Raw genomic sequence first — 13,394 nt, 5'->3', positions numbered from 1 at the left:
TTACTTTTCTCCCTGATTTTTTTCAAAATCAACTAAATAAAGAACATATTTAAGTTTACATGTGGCTATTCTTGATTAGAAATATATTTAGAGGCAAAATTTACTCAATCAACTGACTCATGTTGAACATCTAATATGTGCTAAATTCCAAAATAAAAAGCAAGCTTAAGTTGCTTATTAAACATTTAACCCATAAATATTCTAGGTAATGGTTAGCATATATTGTTTTGAAGAAATCTGGAACCAAATGGTCACCACAGAGCTAAATCAATCCTTGGCATTCAGTGATAGGGATGGGCCTAGAAGGTGCTATGAGCTGTATTAAACTCCTCAGTAGCAGGGTGAATACACTAGATAAGGAATACAAATGACCAAAACATAGGTATAGGAGTAGATTTCGTAAGCAGAGTCAACAGAAGAAGGCTGAATGAGATAGAGCTAGAGACTCAGATTTCTGTCTGTGGTGACTTGGTGGTGATGCCATGTCCCTGGGGAAGCACATGGAAGGAGAATACTTTCTTTGAGGCAGAGGTAGGTGGGAAGAGATGATTTTGAGTTTGGATGTGTTGAACTTGAGGTGCCTATGGGTTGGTAAGATACAAATATTTATTAAGAATTGGAGAAATATGGGTCCTATAAAGATCAGGGAATACTTGGAATATTTAGGACTGATTTGGGAGTCTTAGTTATATAGATAATTTAGATTTTTTTGTATTTTATTTCTTCTGTGAGCTTTGTTTATCTTTAAATGAAAACAGTAATTGGAAAATTTTATGTTTATGCTTTTCATATTTAGACATATGTCGCCAACATTCTGATTGCAGTGAATCCATACTTTGACATACCTAAAATATATTCTTCAGAAACAATAAAGTCATATCAAGGAAAATCTCTTGGGACAAGACCACCTCATGTCTTTGCAATTGGTAAGTGATTTTAATTGTATTTTAATTCTTGTCTTTCTTTACATTGTACAGATTTACTCAATTTTTCTTTTAGATTAATAAAAGATACCATAAATTGAACATGTATTTTGGAGGAACTGTATACTTCTTGGATATCTCAACATTGTTAGGAGCAAGTATTTTACACAGGGTGGGGAAGAATACTTTTGCAGTCAACTAATGGGGCAGGCATACTGTACAGCATTATCTGTGTAAATGCCTGTGTCCTGTAAGGGGTGTCTGCCCAGTTGAAAGTAGGATGCAATAAAACTGACCTAATGGTACTTTTAGGCTCTTTAATACCATCAGCTCCATCTTAAAAGTGTCCTCCTTCACAGTTTTGAGGTCCTGGCCTTCATTTCTTACCCAGCTCATCCGTTGTGAGTGTGTTACTTGGACTAGATTTGAACTATAAGAACAGACTTCTGGTCATCATCTTGCATCAGGGGTTTATAAAATTAAAGGATTAAAAGTAGTATATGCTCCATACTGCTGGAGAACCTGTGTGGGAAGATAGTAGTGTCTCTTTGCCTTTCTCAACTTCTCTTTTATTTTGAAGTCCTCCAGATCTGAGGCTTAGGGGGTGGAGGTTTTTGATCAGAATGAGCAGTTACCCCTCTTCCCACCAAATACGGAAGTGTTAGCTAACCCTTTGCATTCAGACGTAAAGCAACTAAGTGACATGTGTTGGAACTAGTTCATAGTGCAGCCTGTTTCTCTTTGGGCTTTCTCTTTATGCTTGTGTGTTGTCCTAACCAGACTTCACTTCCAGATTTGGTTGACCTGTGTGCTGTCTACTACTAAGTAGGGTAAATATGGCTGACATAATTACTCTACCAGGGCAGCAGCAGATTTACTTTTGGCTGAAAGAAGCTATGACAGGCATCGTGTGTTCAGCCTGCAAAATCCCTTAGAACCTGAATATGCGCAAACTTATCACTGGAGAAAAGTTACATGTTTAAAATGTAAATCGATGAGCTTTTATTTTTAGCTTTTTACTGCTAAAAAACAAGTGTTTGGAATGATTCTTTAAAAACATGTGGAGGATGGGTGTGATGGCTCATGCCTGTAATCCAAGCACGTGGGAGGGCGGATTGCTTGAGCCTGGGAGGTCAATACCCACCTGGGCAAACATGCAAAACCTTGTCTCTATAAAAAAAATGAAAAAATTAGCCAGGCATGCGCTTCCCTGTGGTCCCAGCTACTCTGGAGGCAGTGGTGGGAGGATCGATTGAGCTTAGGAGATCGAGGCTGCAGTGAGCTGAGATCGTGCCACCACGTTCAACCTGGGTGACAGAGAGAGACCATGTCTCAAAAAAAACCCAAAAAACCAAAAATGGGTGGGGGGTGGAACAGGGGAACAGGCTGCTGATAGATTGGACAAAGGGATGTGTGTACTCTTGCATATGGTTTGCACTGGGATGTGTGTACTTTTGCATATGGTTTGCATTCTCCCCTTAGAGTAAAAGCCATTTCTAAAGTCTTCTTGGCACATGTCTGAGGTGAGAAATAGTCTTATATAGCCAAATTGTGATGACCTAATTTTGGATTACAGTTGTCTTAATTTGAGACTGCTTTAACAGCATTAAATTGTTTCAACTTGTCTGTGTAGACTTGACATTTAATACAGTTTATAGCCTAAATTGTTGGAGTGTAATGAAGATAGTTAAAAATTGTATGTATAAACAGTGACAAATCTAGGAAACTTAAAGCTGTTAATTTTGCGTCGTTGTAAAATGTTGACAAATTCTACAAGATTCATAAATTTCATTGTTGTATTACAGGAAAAAAACCCACAGATTTAAATTTTGCCATTATGTATTTTGTTTTCTCCAGCCGAATTTGTGGTTGCCAGATTTCTTAATTGGAAGCTCATTAATTCCTGCTTTTCGCTGGGGACTTCATTAGTTATGCGTAGTGACCATTTTCTAAATCCCTCTGCAGATCAGCTCTGGAATTGCGAAGAGATGAGCCATAGCCCATAATATCAAGACATTCTATCAGAAACTTAAGAGTTGTTTGTTTGGATTTCATATCACTTAACTTTTAGAATAATAAGATAGAATATTTAAAGTAAATACTTCTAAAGTGATTTGAACACTTTTGAATGACTTTATTTTAAAATTTCATTAACGTTGAACATTTATGATTTCTTTAAAAGTAAGTGCTCCTAAAGTGAACTTTCTGTTATTAACTTTGTATTTAATATATTGCCCATCATTAATGTCTTATTTTGACCCTAGCTGATAAAGCTTTTCGAGACATGAAGGTGCTCAAGATGAGTCAGTCTATCATTGTATCTGGCGAATCAGGAGCTGGTAAAACAGAAAATACAAAATTTGTTCTAAGGTGAGTATTCAGCTAACTTGAAATATTTGAGCAGGTTGATCGTATTTTTCCCCCCTTGAGATAGGGTCTTACTGTGTCACCCAGGATGGAATGCAGTGTCACCACCACAGCTCACTGTAGCCTTGACCTCCTGGGCTCAAGCGATTGTCTCACGTCATTCTCCTGAATAGCAGGGACTGCAGGCACATGACACCATGCCCTGCTAATCTTTTAATTTTTTTGTAGAGATGAGGTCTTACTGTGGTGCCTAGGCTGGTTTCGAATTTCTGGGCTCCAGCAACCCTCCTGCCTTGGCCTCCCCAAATGCTGGGATTATAGGCATGAGCCACCATGCTCGGTCGGCCCAGGTTGACTTTTTTCTGGCAAAAAAAAAATACATATGTAAAAGTTGTCAACCATTTCTAAGTGTATAGCATAGTAGCATTAAGTATATTCACGTTGTTGTGCAGCCAATCTGTACAACCTCCAGAACTTTCATCGTGGAAAACTAAAACTTGACCGATTCAACAACTCCATTTATCCACTCACCTAGTAACCACCATTCTACTTTCCAGTTTTTCTGTGAATTTAACTACTATAGCTATCTCTCATGTAAGTGAAATTACACAGTATTTGTCTTTCTGTGACTGGCCTATTTTATTTAGCTCAACTTAAGATTCGTCCATGTTGTAGTGTGTGTCAGAATTTCTTTCCTTTTATTTTTATTTTTTAGTATTTTGTATCCCATCCTTCCTTTTGAAGGCTGAATAATATTTTATTGTAGATATATGGTACATTTGTTTATCCATGCATTTGTCAGTGGATATTTAGGTGACTTCCACCTCTTGGCTATTGTGAATAGTGCTGTTATGAACATGGCTGTGCAAATACTTCTTTGAGAATTTGAACTGGTTGATTTTTAATACCTTTGCATACTTCATGACATAGTTTGGAATGGTGGGCTCTACCCCTTTTAATATGCAGACACCTTATATGGAAGCTGGTCTATAGATGACTGAAAGCCTGCTCTGACATGTTATTCACGTGAGGATCTTGGAGGAGACCAGTACTGGTTAGACAAAGGGTGATCTAGAAATGTTCCTTAAGAATCTAACTTTTACGTTCTGTCTATATTTCTGTTGTTAGCATGGTTAAAACCATTTTTTACCTTAAACTTATGATAATTGATTGGCCTCCTTATTTCTATTTCCCTATAGCCTGCCTCTGAACATGTTCCCTTTGCTGCCATTAACTTAAACTGTCTGCATTGTGTTTTTTTGTTTGTTTGTTTATTTGGTTTGGTTTGGTTTTTTGAAAACAGGGTCTTGCTGTGTTGCCCCGTCACCCAGGCTGTAGGGCGGTGGTGCGATCATAGCTCACTGCAGCCTCGACCTCCTCCAAGCCAAGTGATCCTCCTACCTCAGCCTCCCAAGTAACTGGGACCACAGGCATGTGCCACCATGCCTGGCTAATTATTTTTTTGTGGAGACAGGGTTATGCTATGTTGTCCAGGCTGGTCTCCAACTCCTGCACTCAAGTGACCCTCCCACTTTGACCTCCTAAAGTGCTGGGATTACAGGCATGAGCCACCATGCCTGACCTTACACTTTGTTTAGAATTATAGCATTTTAAAAATGGAAGGAATCGTAACACTCATTGTAGTATAGTTCTTTTAATTTACATACCCATGAGGTTAGATCTAGTGGTTGAACTACTGCTAGAAGCAGCATACTCACCAGTGTTACTCCCACAGAATTACAGTTCTTAGTTGATTGCTGCATAGTGATACTATGAAATTTTGCTATTCATTATGTAAATATGTAAGCTGTTCAGAGTTATCTATACAAAATCAACTGAAGAGTTTAACAGCTATTTTATACACATACACACACACACACACACACAAAATTCTGGTTAAATGAATGGTTCCCAATATTCTTGGATTCTAAGTGTTTCAATTTCTTTTTCTTTCTTTCCTGTATGTAATAGTCTATATGAGTCTATGGTTAATATATGAAAATGAACAAAAAGTTAAGGAATTATAAACTTATGAACTTATATTTTAAATTAAGGATTGCTTTTTGTTTTGAAATGCCAGGCAAATAGTTATTTGTCTGTGTTTCATATTTCAGTGAAACAACATGAAGAGTGATAACTTCCCAGTTGTTCGGAGGCAGATTGCCTTGTTTTCTGTAGCCGAAGATTGAATTAATAGGCTCTCACAAAAGGCTTTGAAATCTCCTGTAGTTGATGAATATGATATATTTAAAATCAAATAGTTGGATAAAATCAGAACATTCCCAAAACAATTTTAAAAATAATGTTTTAGATTAGATGTTAAATGTAATAGATTAGATGTTAAATGCAATACAAATAGAATTTATTTTTCATTTTTATAATTTCAGCATTTAGATTCATGCCATACATGTACAAGTTTGTTATGAATATATTTTGTGACATAGACATTTGGGTTGTGAATGATCTCATCATTGAGGTAATGAGCATAGTACCACCAAACAGAATTTTTTTTTTTTTTGAGACGGAGTCTCACTCTGTCACCCAGGCTGGAGTGCAGTGGTGCAGTCTTGGCTCACCGCAACCTCTGCCTCCCAGGTTCAAGCGATTCTCCTGCCCCAGCCTCCCGAGTAGCTGGGATGACAAGCATGTGCCACCATGCCTGGCTAATTTTTGTATTTTAGTAGAGAAGGGGTTTTACCATGTTGGCCAGGCTGGTCTCGAACTCCTGACCTCAGGTGATCCACCTGCCTTGACCTCCCAAAATGCTGGGATTGTAGGCATGAGCCACTGCACCTGGCCCCAAATAGAATTTTAAATACATTTAAAAAGCTGTTGCAGAATAGTTGCATTTAAGTACACATTTGTTATAGTGATGATCTAGGTTTCAGTTTTATATTTACTAAATAATAAAATTATAAATAATTGTATACCATATTATTGTCATCAACATTTTTTATCCTATATTTTAAACAGATACCTGACTGAATCCTATGGAACAGGTCAAGATATTGATGACAGAATTGTTGAAGGTATTGCTAATTTTTCTGTTGTTATGCATGTACTGAAATTAAGTTACAAGACTTCTTTCAGTGGTCTGGAATGTTCTTCTCTCAGAGGTGCAAAAGACTCTCTTATCTCCTACAAATCATTGCTCATATATCATCTTGTTATTTACCTAATATCAATTGTTTCTGCCCCCACGCCCACCTCATGAAAACCCTAAGAAGGCAGGGATTTTTGTTTCATATTGCAAACCCCTAGAATGGTAACTGATACAGAGCGTAAATATCTGCTGAATGAATGAAAGAAATACAGGAATGTCTTTAGCTTCCTGTTTGTTTTGTGGAGCTGTTTTGTGTAAAGGGAAGAGGAAGAAGGGTTATTTGGCATTAGGTGCTTTTTTAGGGAAGTCATTTTTTAACAAAGGCGGTAGTGTGTAAATTGATTTCCTTAAGCTAGCCATGCTTGTATACCCCCTTAGAAAATCTTCTTGTAGCTCAGTTTGGAGACTGCTGGCCTAGACTACCATTATGTTGAATCTCCTGCATGATGCCCTCCTGCATCATAGACTCCTGCTTGGTCTCTTCACTTAGATTCTTACTTCTCCCTAATCCAGTCTCTGTATGGAAGTTGGAATAATTTCCTTTCCTTTTTTTTTTTTTTGAGGCAGGGTCTCACCTGTCACCCAGGCTGGAGTGCAGTGGCTTGATCCCGGCTCACTACAACCTCTGCCTCCTGGGTTCAGGTGATTCTCCTGCCTCAGCCTCCCGAGTAGCTGGGCTTACAGGCGCCCACCACCACGCCTGGCTAATTTTCGTATTTTTAGTAGAGACGGGGTTTCACCATGTTGGCCAGACTGGTCTTGAACTCTTGACTTCAGGTGATCCGCCTGCCTCAGCCTCCCAGAGTGCTGGGATTATAGGGGTGAGCCACTGCGCCTGGCCGGAATAATTTCTTTTGCTTTAAATCGTCTGATGGCTTCATATTGCTCTCAACATCATGTGCCAGATGTGTAACATCACCCACAGTGCTCTGTGTGGTCTGGCTCCTGCCTCTTCTGATCTCCCCTAGAGTCATGTTTCTTCTAACTCCTTATGCTTTAATCACATTGGGCTCCTTGTAGTTCTTTGAGCTGTCTTAAACAGGCTTCTCTGAACACTCTTTCTCCTTCTCCCTGCCTTACTTTCCCCCACTATGTACTCAGTAAGCATTTTTTAATAATGATGGTGATAATAACATATATGGGATGTATTAGGCATTATCTTATTTGTTTAAAAATCTGTTACCTAATTTAAATCTTCACAGAATGAATTAGAAACTATTTTATCCCTACTTTAAAGATGATAATATTTAAATATGCTGAAGCTCATATAGCTCATCAGTTGTGAAATTCAGGTATAAACCTAGACATCTTAACTACATGCCATAGTGAATGCATATTTTAACACTCTCTTGGCCTTTTTTGTTTTTAAAGTAGAGACAGCATCTCACTATGTTGCCCAGGCTGGTCTCAAACTTCTGGGTTCAAGCAGTCCTCTTGCCTCAGCCTCATAAGTAGTTGGGACTCTACGAGTGCAACACACATGCTCTTGACATTTTAAAGAAAAATGTTAGTTGAACAAAAACTTATTGGGGCCTTGTATGTTCATGCATTTTGCTAGATCATAGCAAATGATATGTGCATTTTTCACAATGATGTAAAATCTGCATGTAGATCAATCTAAATACAACTCTAATAAACATTTTTAAAGTTGAGCATCAATAAAGTTTTTTTTAATATAAAGAATTTTCTGGTTTCATTTATAGTTTTTATGTGGTGTTGTAACATACCCAAATACGTACTTATCTCGTAAGTAATGCTTTATTCACAGTAAAGTGCCTTACTTTAGCGAGGGAGTCATTCTTAAAAACTGAACAAATTAATAAAAAAGAACAAATTATGGGCTGCCTCAGTAAAAGACTAATTCGTATTGTGATTTGCTCACTTGAGGAGCACACTCAGTTTCTTCCACAGTAATGTGCTGTACAGTATGTAGTGTGTCATAGTGGAGATAAGTTGGAAAGTGTGTTATTCCAAATGCTTCTATAGGTTTTTTTTTTTTTTTTTTGAGACTGAGTCACTCTGTCACCCAGACTAGAGTGCAGTGGTGTGATCTTGGCTCACTGCAACCTCTTGTCTCCCGAGTTAAAATGATACCCCTGCTTCAGCCTCCTAAGTAGCTGGGATTATAGGTGTGTGCCACCATGCCTGGCTGATTTTTGTATTTTTTAATAGAGTTGGGGTTTCACCATGTTAGCCAGGCTGGTCTTGAACTCCTGACGTCAGGTGATCCACTTGTCTCAGCCTCCCAAAGTGCTGGGATTACAGGCATAAACCAGTGTGCCCAGCTCTGTAGCCTCTTAATGGATAATAGTAAATGTAACTAGAAGGGCATAGAGTCTTTTGATGCCATCCTTAATAGAAGTTTGGTTGCTGGTTTTGGAATGAGTATATTATTAGTAGCATTAATATGATTTTCTGTTGAAGAGGTTCTTATCCTGTTTTGGGATATTTTACTTGTATTAAATTCTTCAGCAAAAACTAGTGGATTACCAATAAGGGAGTTGGGGAGACCTGTAATTGAGTCCTCTTTTTGTCAACAGACAGTTATGTGGCCTTTGAAGAGTGAGTTGACCATGTTTTTTTTTGTTTTTGTTTTTTTTCCTGAGATGGAGTCTCACTCTTTCACCCAGGCTGGAGTGCAGTGGCATGATCTTGGCTCACCTCAACCTCCATCTCCCGGGTTCAAGTGATTCTCCTGCCTCAGCCTCCTGAGTAGCTAGGACTACAGGCGCCCGCCACCACGCCCGGCTAATTTTTGTATTTTTATTAGTGACGAGGTTTCACCATGTTGATTAGGCTGGTCTCAAACTCCTGAACTCACGATCCGCCCACCTCGGCCTCCCAAAGTGCTGGGATTACAGGTGTGAGCCACTGCGTCCCGGCTGACCATGTTGGCTTCAGTTTTTTTGTCGCATCTGAAACATGAGAGATATATGCTAATATTTCTTTTAGTTTTAATGTTTTCTTTCTTATTTTGGCACGTGAAATGGCTGGGGAATGATCTTTAAAAGAGTTTAGAGACTAGTTAAGCATTCTGCTGTGGATAGAATAGGAGAAATTGACCTGGAAAGTCTTCATAAGAAATATGGCTTCATGTTTATTTTTTATTTTATTTATTTATTTTTTGAGATGGAATCTCGCTCTGTCACCCAGGCTGGAGTGCAGTGGCGCGATCTCAGCTCCCTGCAACCTCCACCTCCCGGGTTCACGCCATTCTCCTGCCTCAGCCTCCTAAGTATCTGGGACTACAGGCACCCGCCACCACGCCTGGCTAATTTTTTATATTTTTAATAGAGATGGGGTTTCACCATGTTAGCCAGGATGGTCTCGATCTTCTGACCTCGAGATCTGCCTGCCAAAGTGCTAGGATTACAGGCGTGAGCCACTGCGCCCGGCCGGCTTCATGTTTATTATAGGAAGAACATGCTTCATAAAAAAAATTTAACACTAAACATTATGAAGCACTTTAAGTTTGTTGAAGGAGAATATGTGTGTAAGATTAACCCTAATTTGGTATGTGTATGATTGAGACTTAGGTGAGTATAAGAGTAGACTCTAGTAACTCTTATCCAGTCATGATATGTGGATAGGTGATTATAAAATAACAGTGAAAATGTTATATTTGTTCATTAGGATTTTAAAACCTTTTATTCTGAGAATCTTTCTTAGGTAATTCTGTAAACTCTTAATATGTTAAATTTCACTGGATATACATGTAAAAATGTTAAATATGGAGACTATTAATATGTAAAATGTTTTAGATGTTTTAGAAAAGTAAGTCAAGTAATACAACCCTTGTCTGTATTTTCTCACAAGAGGTTTACTGTTTTATCTAATTACTCTTGTGAGCCTAATATACTTGATGAAACAGTAAAATTCTTAGGGAAAAAATTTTAAAGTCGAATTATACATTTTGTAACATAGTAGCTTAAAAATTTAGTCCTATAACATTTACATTTTCTTTTTATATTTTTGAGAAATTTTCCCATCTCCTGGACTTGAATAGTGCCTGAGCATAGTGGGTAGTCAATAAATATTTGTGGAATTTGGCATTACATGTGAATTCCTTCATGTTAATTTTTTTTTTTTTTTGAGATGGAGTCTTGCTCTTGTCACCCAGGCTGTAGTATAATGGTGTGACCTCGGCTCACCACAACCTCCGCCTCCCAGGTTCAAGCAATTCTCCTGCCTCAGTCTTCCACGTAACTGGGATTACAGGCATGCGCCACCACTCCTGGCTAATTTTTGTATTTTTTAGTAGAGGTGGGATTTCATCCTCTTGGGCAGGCTGGTCTCGAACTCCTGACCTCGTGATCCACCTGCCTCGGCCTCCCAAAGTGCTGGGATTACAGGCGTGAGCCACTGAGCCTGATGCATGTTAATATTTTTTAGTACATTTTTTTTAGACATATACATTAACAAATGGAGATATACTATGCATATTTTGTTTTGTTCCGTCATGCTAATTTTTTGATTGATTTTTTTTTTGTTTCTCAATAGCTAACCCACTCCTAGAAGCCTTTGGAAATGCAAAGACTGTTCGCAACAATAATAGCAGTCGATTTGGGAAATTTGTAGAAATACATTTCAATGAAAAGGTAAGTGAGAGTAAGCTTTGGAATGATATTTTTGGGGAGTGTTCGTAAAAATGCAAGGGTCAGTTGGTGCTGTACTTGCACTTAATGGTAAATCCCTTTAAGTTTTATTGTTACTTTAGATGGTTGCAGGAATATACATGTCCACTACGACCATGTAAAAGCTCCTTTCACAATTTAAAGCCCAGATACTGATTTTGACTTCAGCATTGAGTATTACTGTATAGCTAGTCATGTAAGATATTCTAGCACCTGTGTTGAGGTACAGTGCAGGATCAATTGTGATTCTTCATTGGCTCAAAACTTAGCAGGATTTGGGTAGAGACTTAAATGAGGATGTTTAAAATGAAGGATGACCATTATAAATACTCTATGCTTACATTTAGTTGTTTTTTCCCCTTTATTTGATGAATATTATAACTTCTTTGATAGACAAATATGTATTAGAAAAGGTAAATCATTTGACATTGGTAAATAATACTTTTAAGACTTTACATGCAAAAACATATTTTCTCTGTGTTTTGTTTTTTAGAACTCAGTTGTTGGAGGATTTGTTTCACATTATCTCCTAGAGAAATCTAGAATCTGTGTTCAAGGCAAAGAGGAAAGAAATTATCATATCTTTTATAGGTTGTGTGCTGGTGCTTCTGAAGATATTAGAGAAAAACTTCATTTGAGCTCACCAGATAATTTTCGGGTAGGTCAGAAGAAAAGAAATTTCATATAGCCGGGTGCAGTGGCTCACTCCTGTAATCCCAACACTTTGGGAGGCTGAGGCAGATGGATCGCTTGAGCCCAGGAGTTCGAGAGCAGCCTGGGCAATGTAGCGAGACCCTGTCTCAAAAAAAAAAAAAACCCAAAAAATTAGCTTGGCATGGTGGCAATCACCTGTAGTTCCAGCTACTCGGAGGCTGAGGTGGGAGGATCACCTGAGCCCAGGAGGTTGAGACTTCAGTGAGCCATGATTGTGTCACTGCACGCCAGCCTCGGCAACAGAGTGAGACCCTGTCCCAAAGAAAAAAAAAACTTTTGTACAATTTTTGAAAACAGAATTGCCATCAAGCCTAAAACGTATTTTAGTGGATTTTGAAATCTACTTGTTGTGTGTATGTAACTTACATTGGATCAGGTATAACATGTTAGAATGACCACTGTACTGAGAAGATCTCTATTAAGGTGTACTGCTGAGTTTATAATATATTACTATATGAGGAGGCACATAATGGAATAGATAAAAGGATAGATGTTAAACCCTATTATCAATTTAAACTCAATTAGAAATTTATAATAGCTCTGTAATACTAACTTTAAAGTTACCTTTGACTTATCTGTAAAAATGTTTGAACACTGAATTAATATTAATAAAGGACAGATGATTGTATTTCTGAATTCACTTCAACAACAAATATTTATTGCTTACCCATTGGGTGCCAGGCATTGGCCAGGATTAAAAAGATAAATAATACCCAGTCCCTGCTCCTGAGCAACTTAGAATGTGGTGGCGCGCGCACACACACACACACACACACACACACACACACACACACACACACCCCGAGCATTATAAGCCAAGGGAGTAGTTTCTAGGAGCGGTGACTGGGGATGGTTAACACAATTTTCAGATTCTCAGGTTAGGAAACAGTGTCCTTGTATGGAGTATGGGAATGTTGTTTATACAAAGGAATGGAATGTGAGTAAGGAATGTCATTTGTATAGAGTTTCCCAGCTGATTCCGATAGTCTTTTTTGGTCAGAAACCCTCCATTTGAGAATCATAACACACATAATTATTGCTCTGTGGTTGTGTGTGTGTGTGTGTGTGTGTGTGTGTGTTTTTGCAGACAGCTTTTCTTTTACTTCAACCAATTTCTTTTAATGTGTATTTGCAAATTTTAAAAGTCTGTTGTCCTAAAACGCTTTATAAATGTATCTATATACTTCTAAAATGTCCAGTCTTTTCTAGAACTCTCCAAATTAATTGGAATTTGAAGTTAGTTGCCCACATTATTTTTATGAAAGTAAAGAAAGCATTTCTTTTTACTATGGTTTTTAAAAAAGGAATAAATTACTAGGAACTACATAAAATGTAATAATGATGATACGGTTTTGTCAATACTTATTTGACAATAAAGTGATGTGACTATTCTGGCCTTAATCTAGCTTTTCTTCCTGCTTGGAGGCTTGGGAACATAGTATTTTTGGGTTTCAGAATATACAGCCTTTCCTGGTACAATGGCAGGCATCCTGAAAGGGCAGCTATTGAAATTTTTCTGGTCGGAGGGTTTCCTGATTCTGCAGTGTGAACCAGGAGGCCTGATTTCCTTTCTTACAGGAGAGTCCTTGTGATGGTAAGAGGGAAAGTAGGGGAACAGCGTTGCGTACATCTGCCATCTCGTATGCCGGCACA

At 38.1% G+C, this 13,394-nt stretch overlaps 1 protein-coding gene across 10 annotated transcripts in view; it reads left to right on the top strand.

Moving 5' to 3' along the window:
• The window catches only part of MYO6 (myosin VI), a 161,801-nt gene that overhangs the window by 81,869 nt on the left and 66,538 nt on the right, over window positions 1–13,394 (top strand). For all 10 annotated transcript variants that reach the window (XM_008006407.3, XM_008006406.3, XM_073022646.1 and 7 more), the window contains 5 exons: window positions 797–926; window positions 3,188–3,293; window positions 6,264–6,319; window positions 10,894–10,991; window positions 11,521–11,685. In XM_008006407.3, coding sequence (XP_008004598.1) covers window positions 797–926; window positions 3,188–3,293; window positions 6,264–6,319; window positions 10,894–10,991; window positions 11,521–11,685 — 555 coding nt within the window. The remainder of the gene's footprint in view (window positions 1–796; window positions 927–3,187; window positions 3,294–6,263; window positions 6,320–10,893; window positions 10,992–11,520; window positions 11,686–13,394) is intronic.

Source organism: Chlorocebus sabaeus, chromosome 13 (genome assembly GCF_047675955.1).
Source record: "Chlorocebus sabaeus isolate Y175 chromosome 13, mChlSab1.0.hap1, whole genome shotgun sequence".
Classification (NCBI taxonomy): domain Eukaryota; kingdom Metazoa; phylum Chordata; class Mammalia; order Primates; family Cercopithecidae; genus Chlorocebus; species Chlorocebus sabaeus.
Note: the sequence above shows the minus strand (reverse complement) of the source record. Positions and strands in the feature narration are given on the sequence as shown.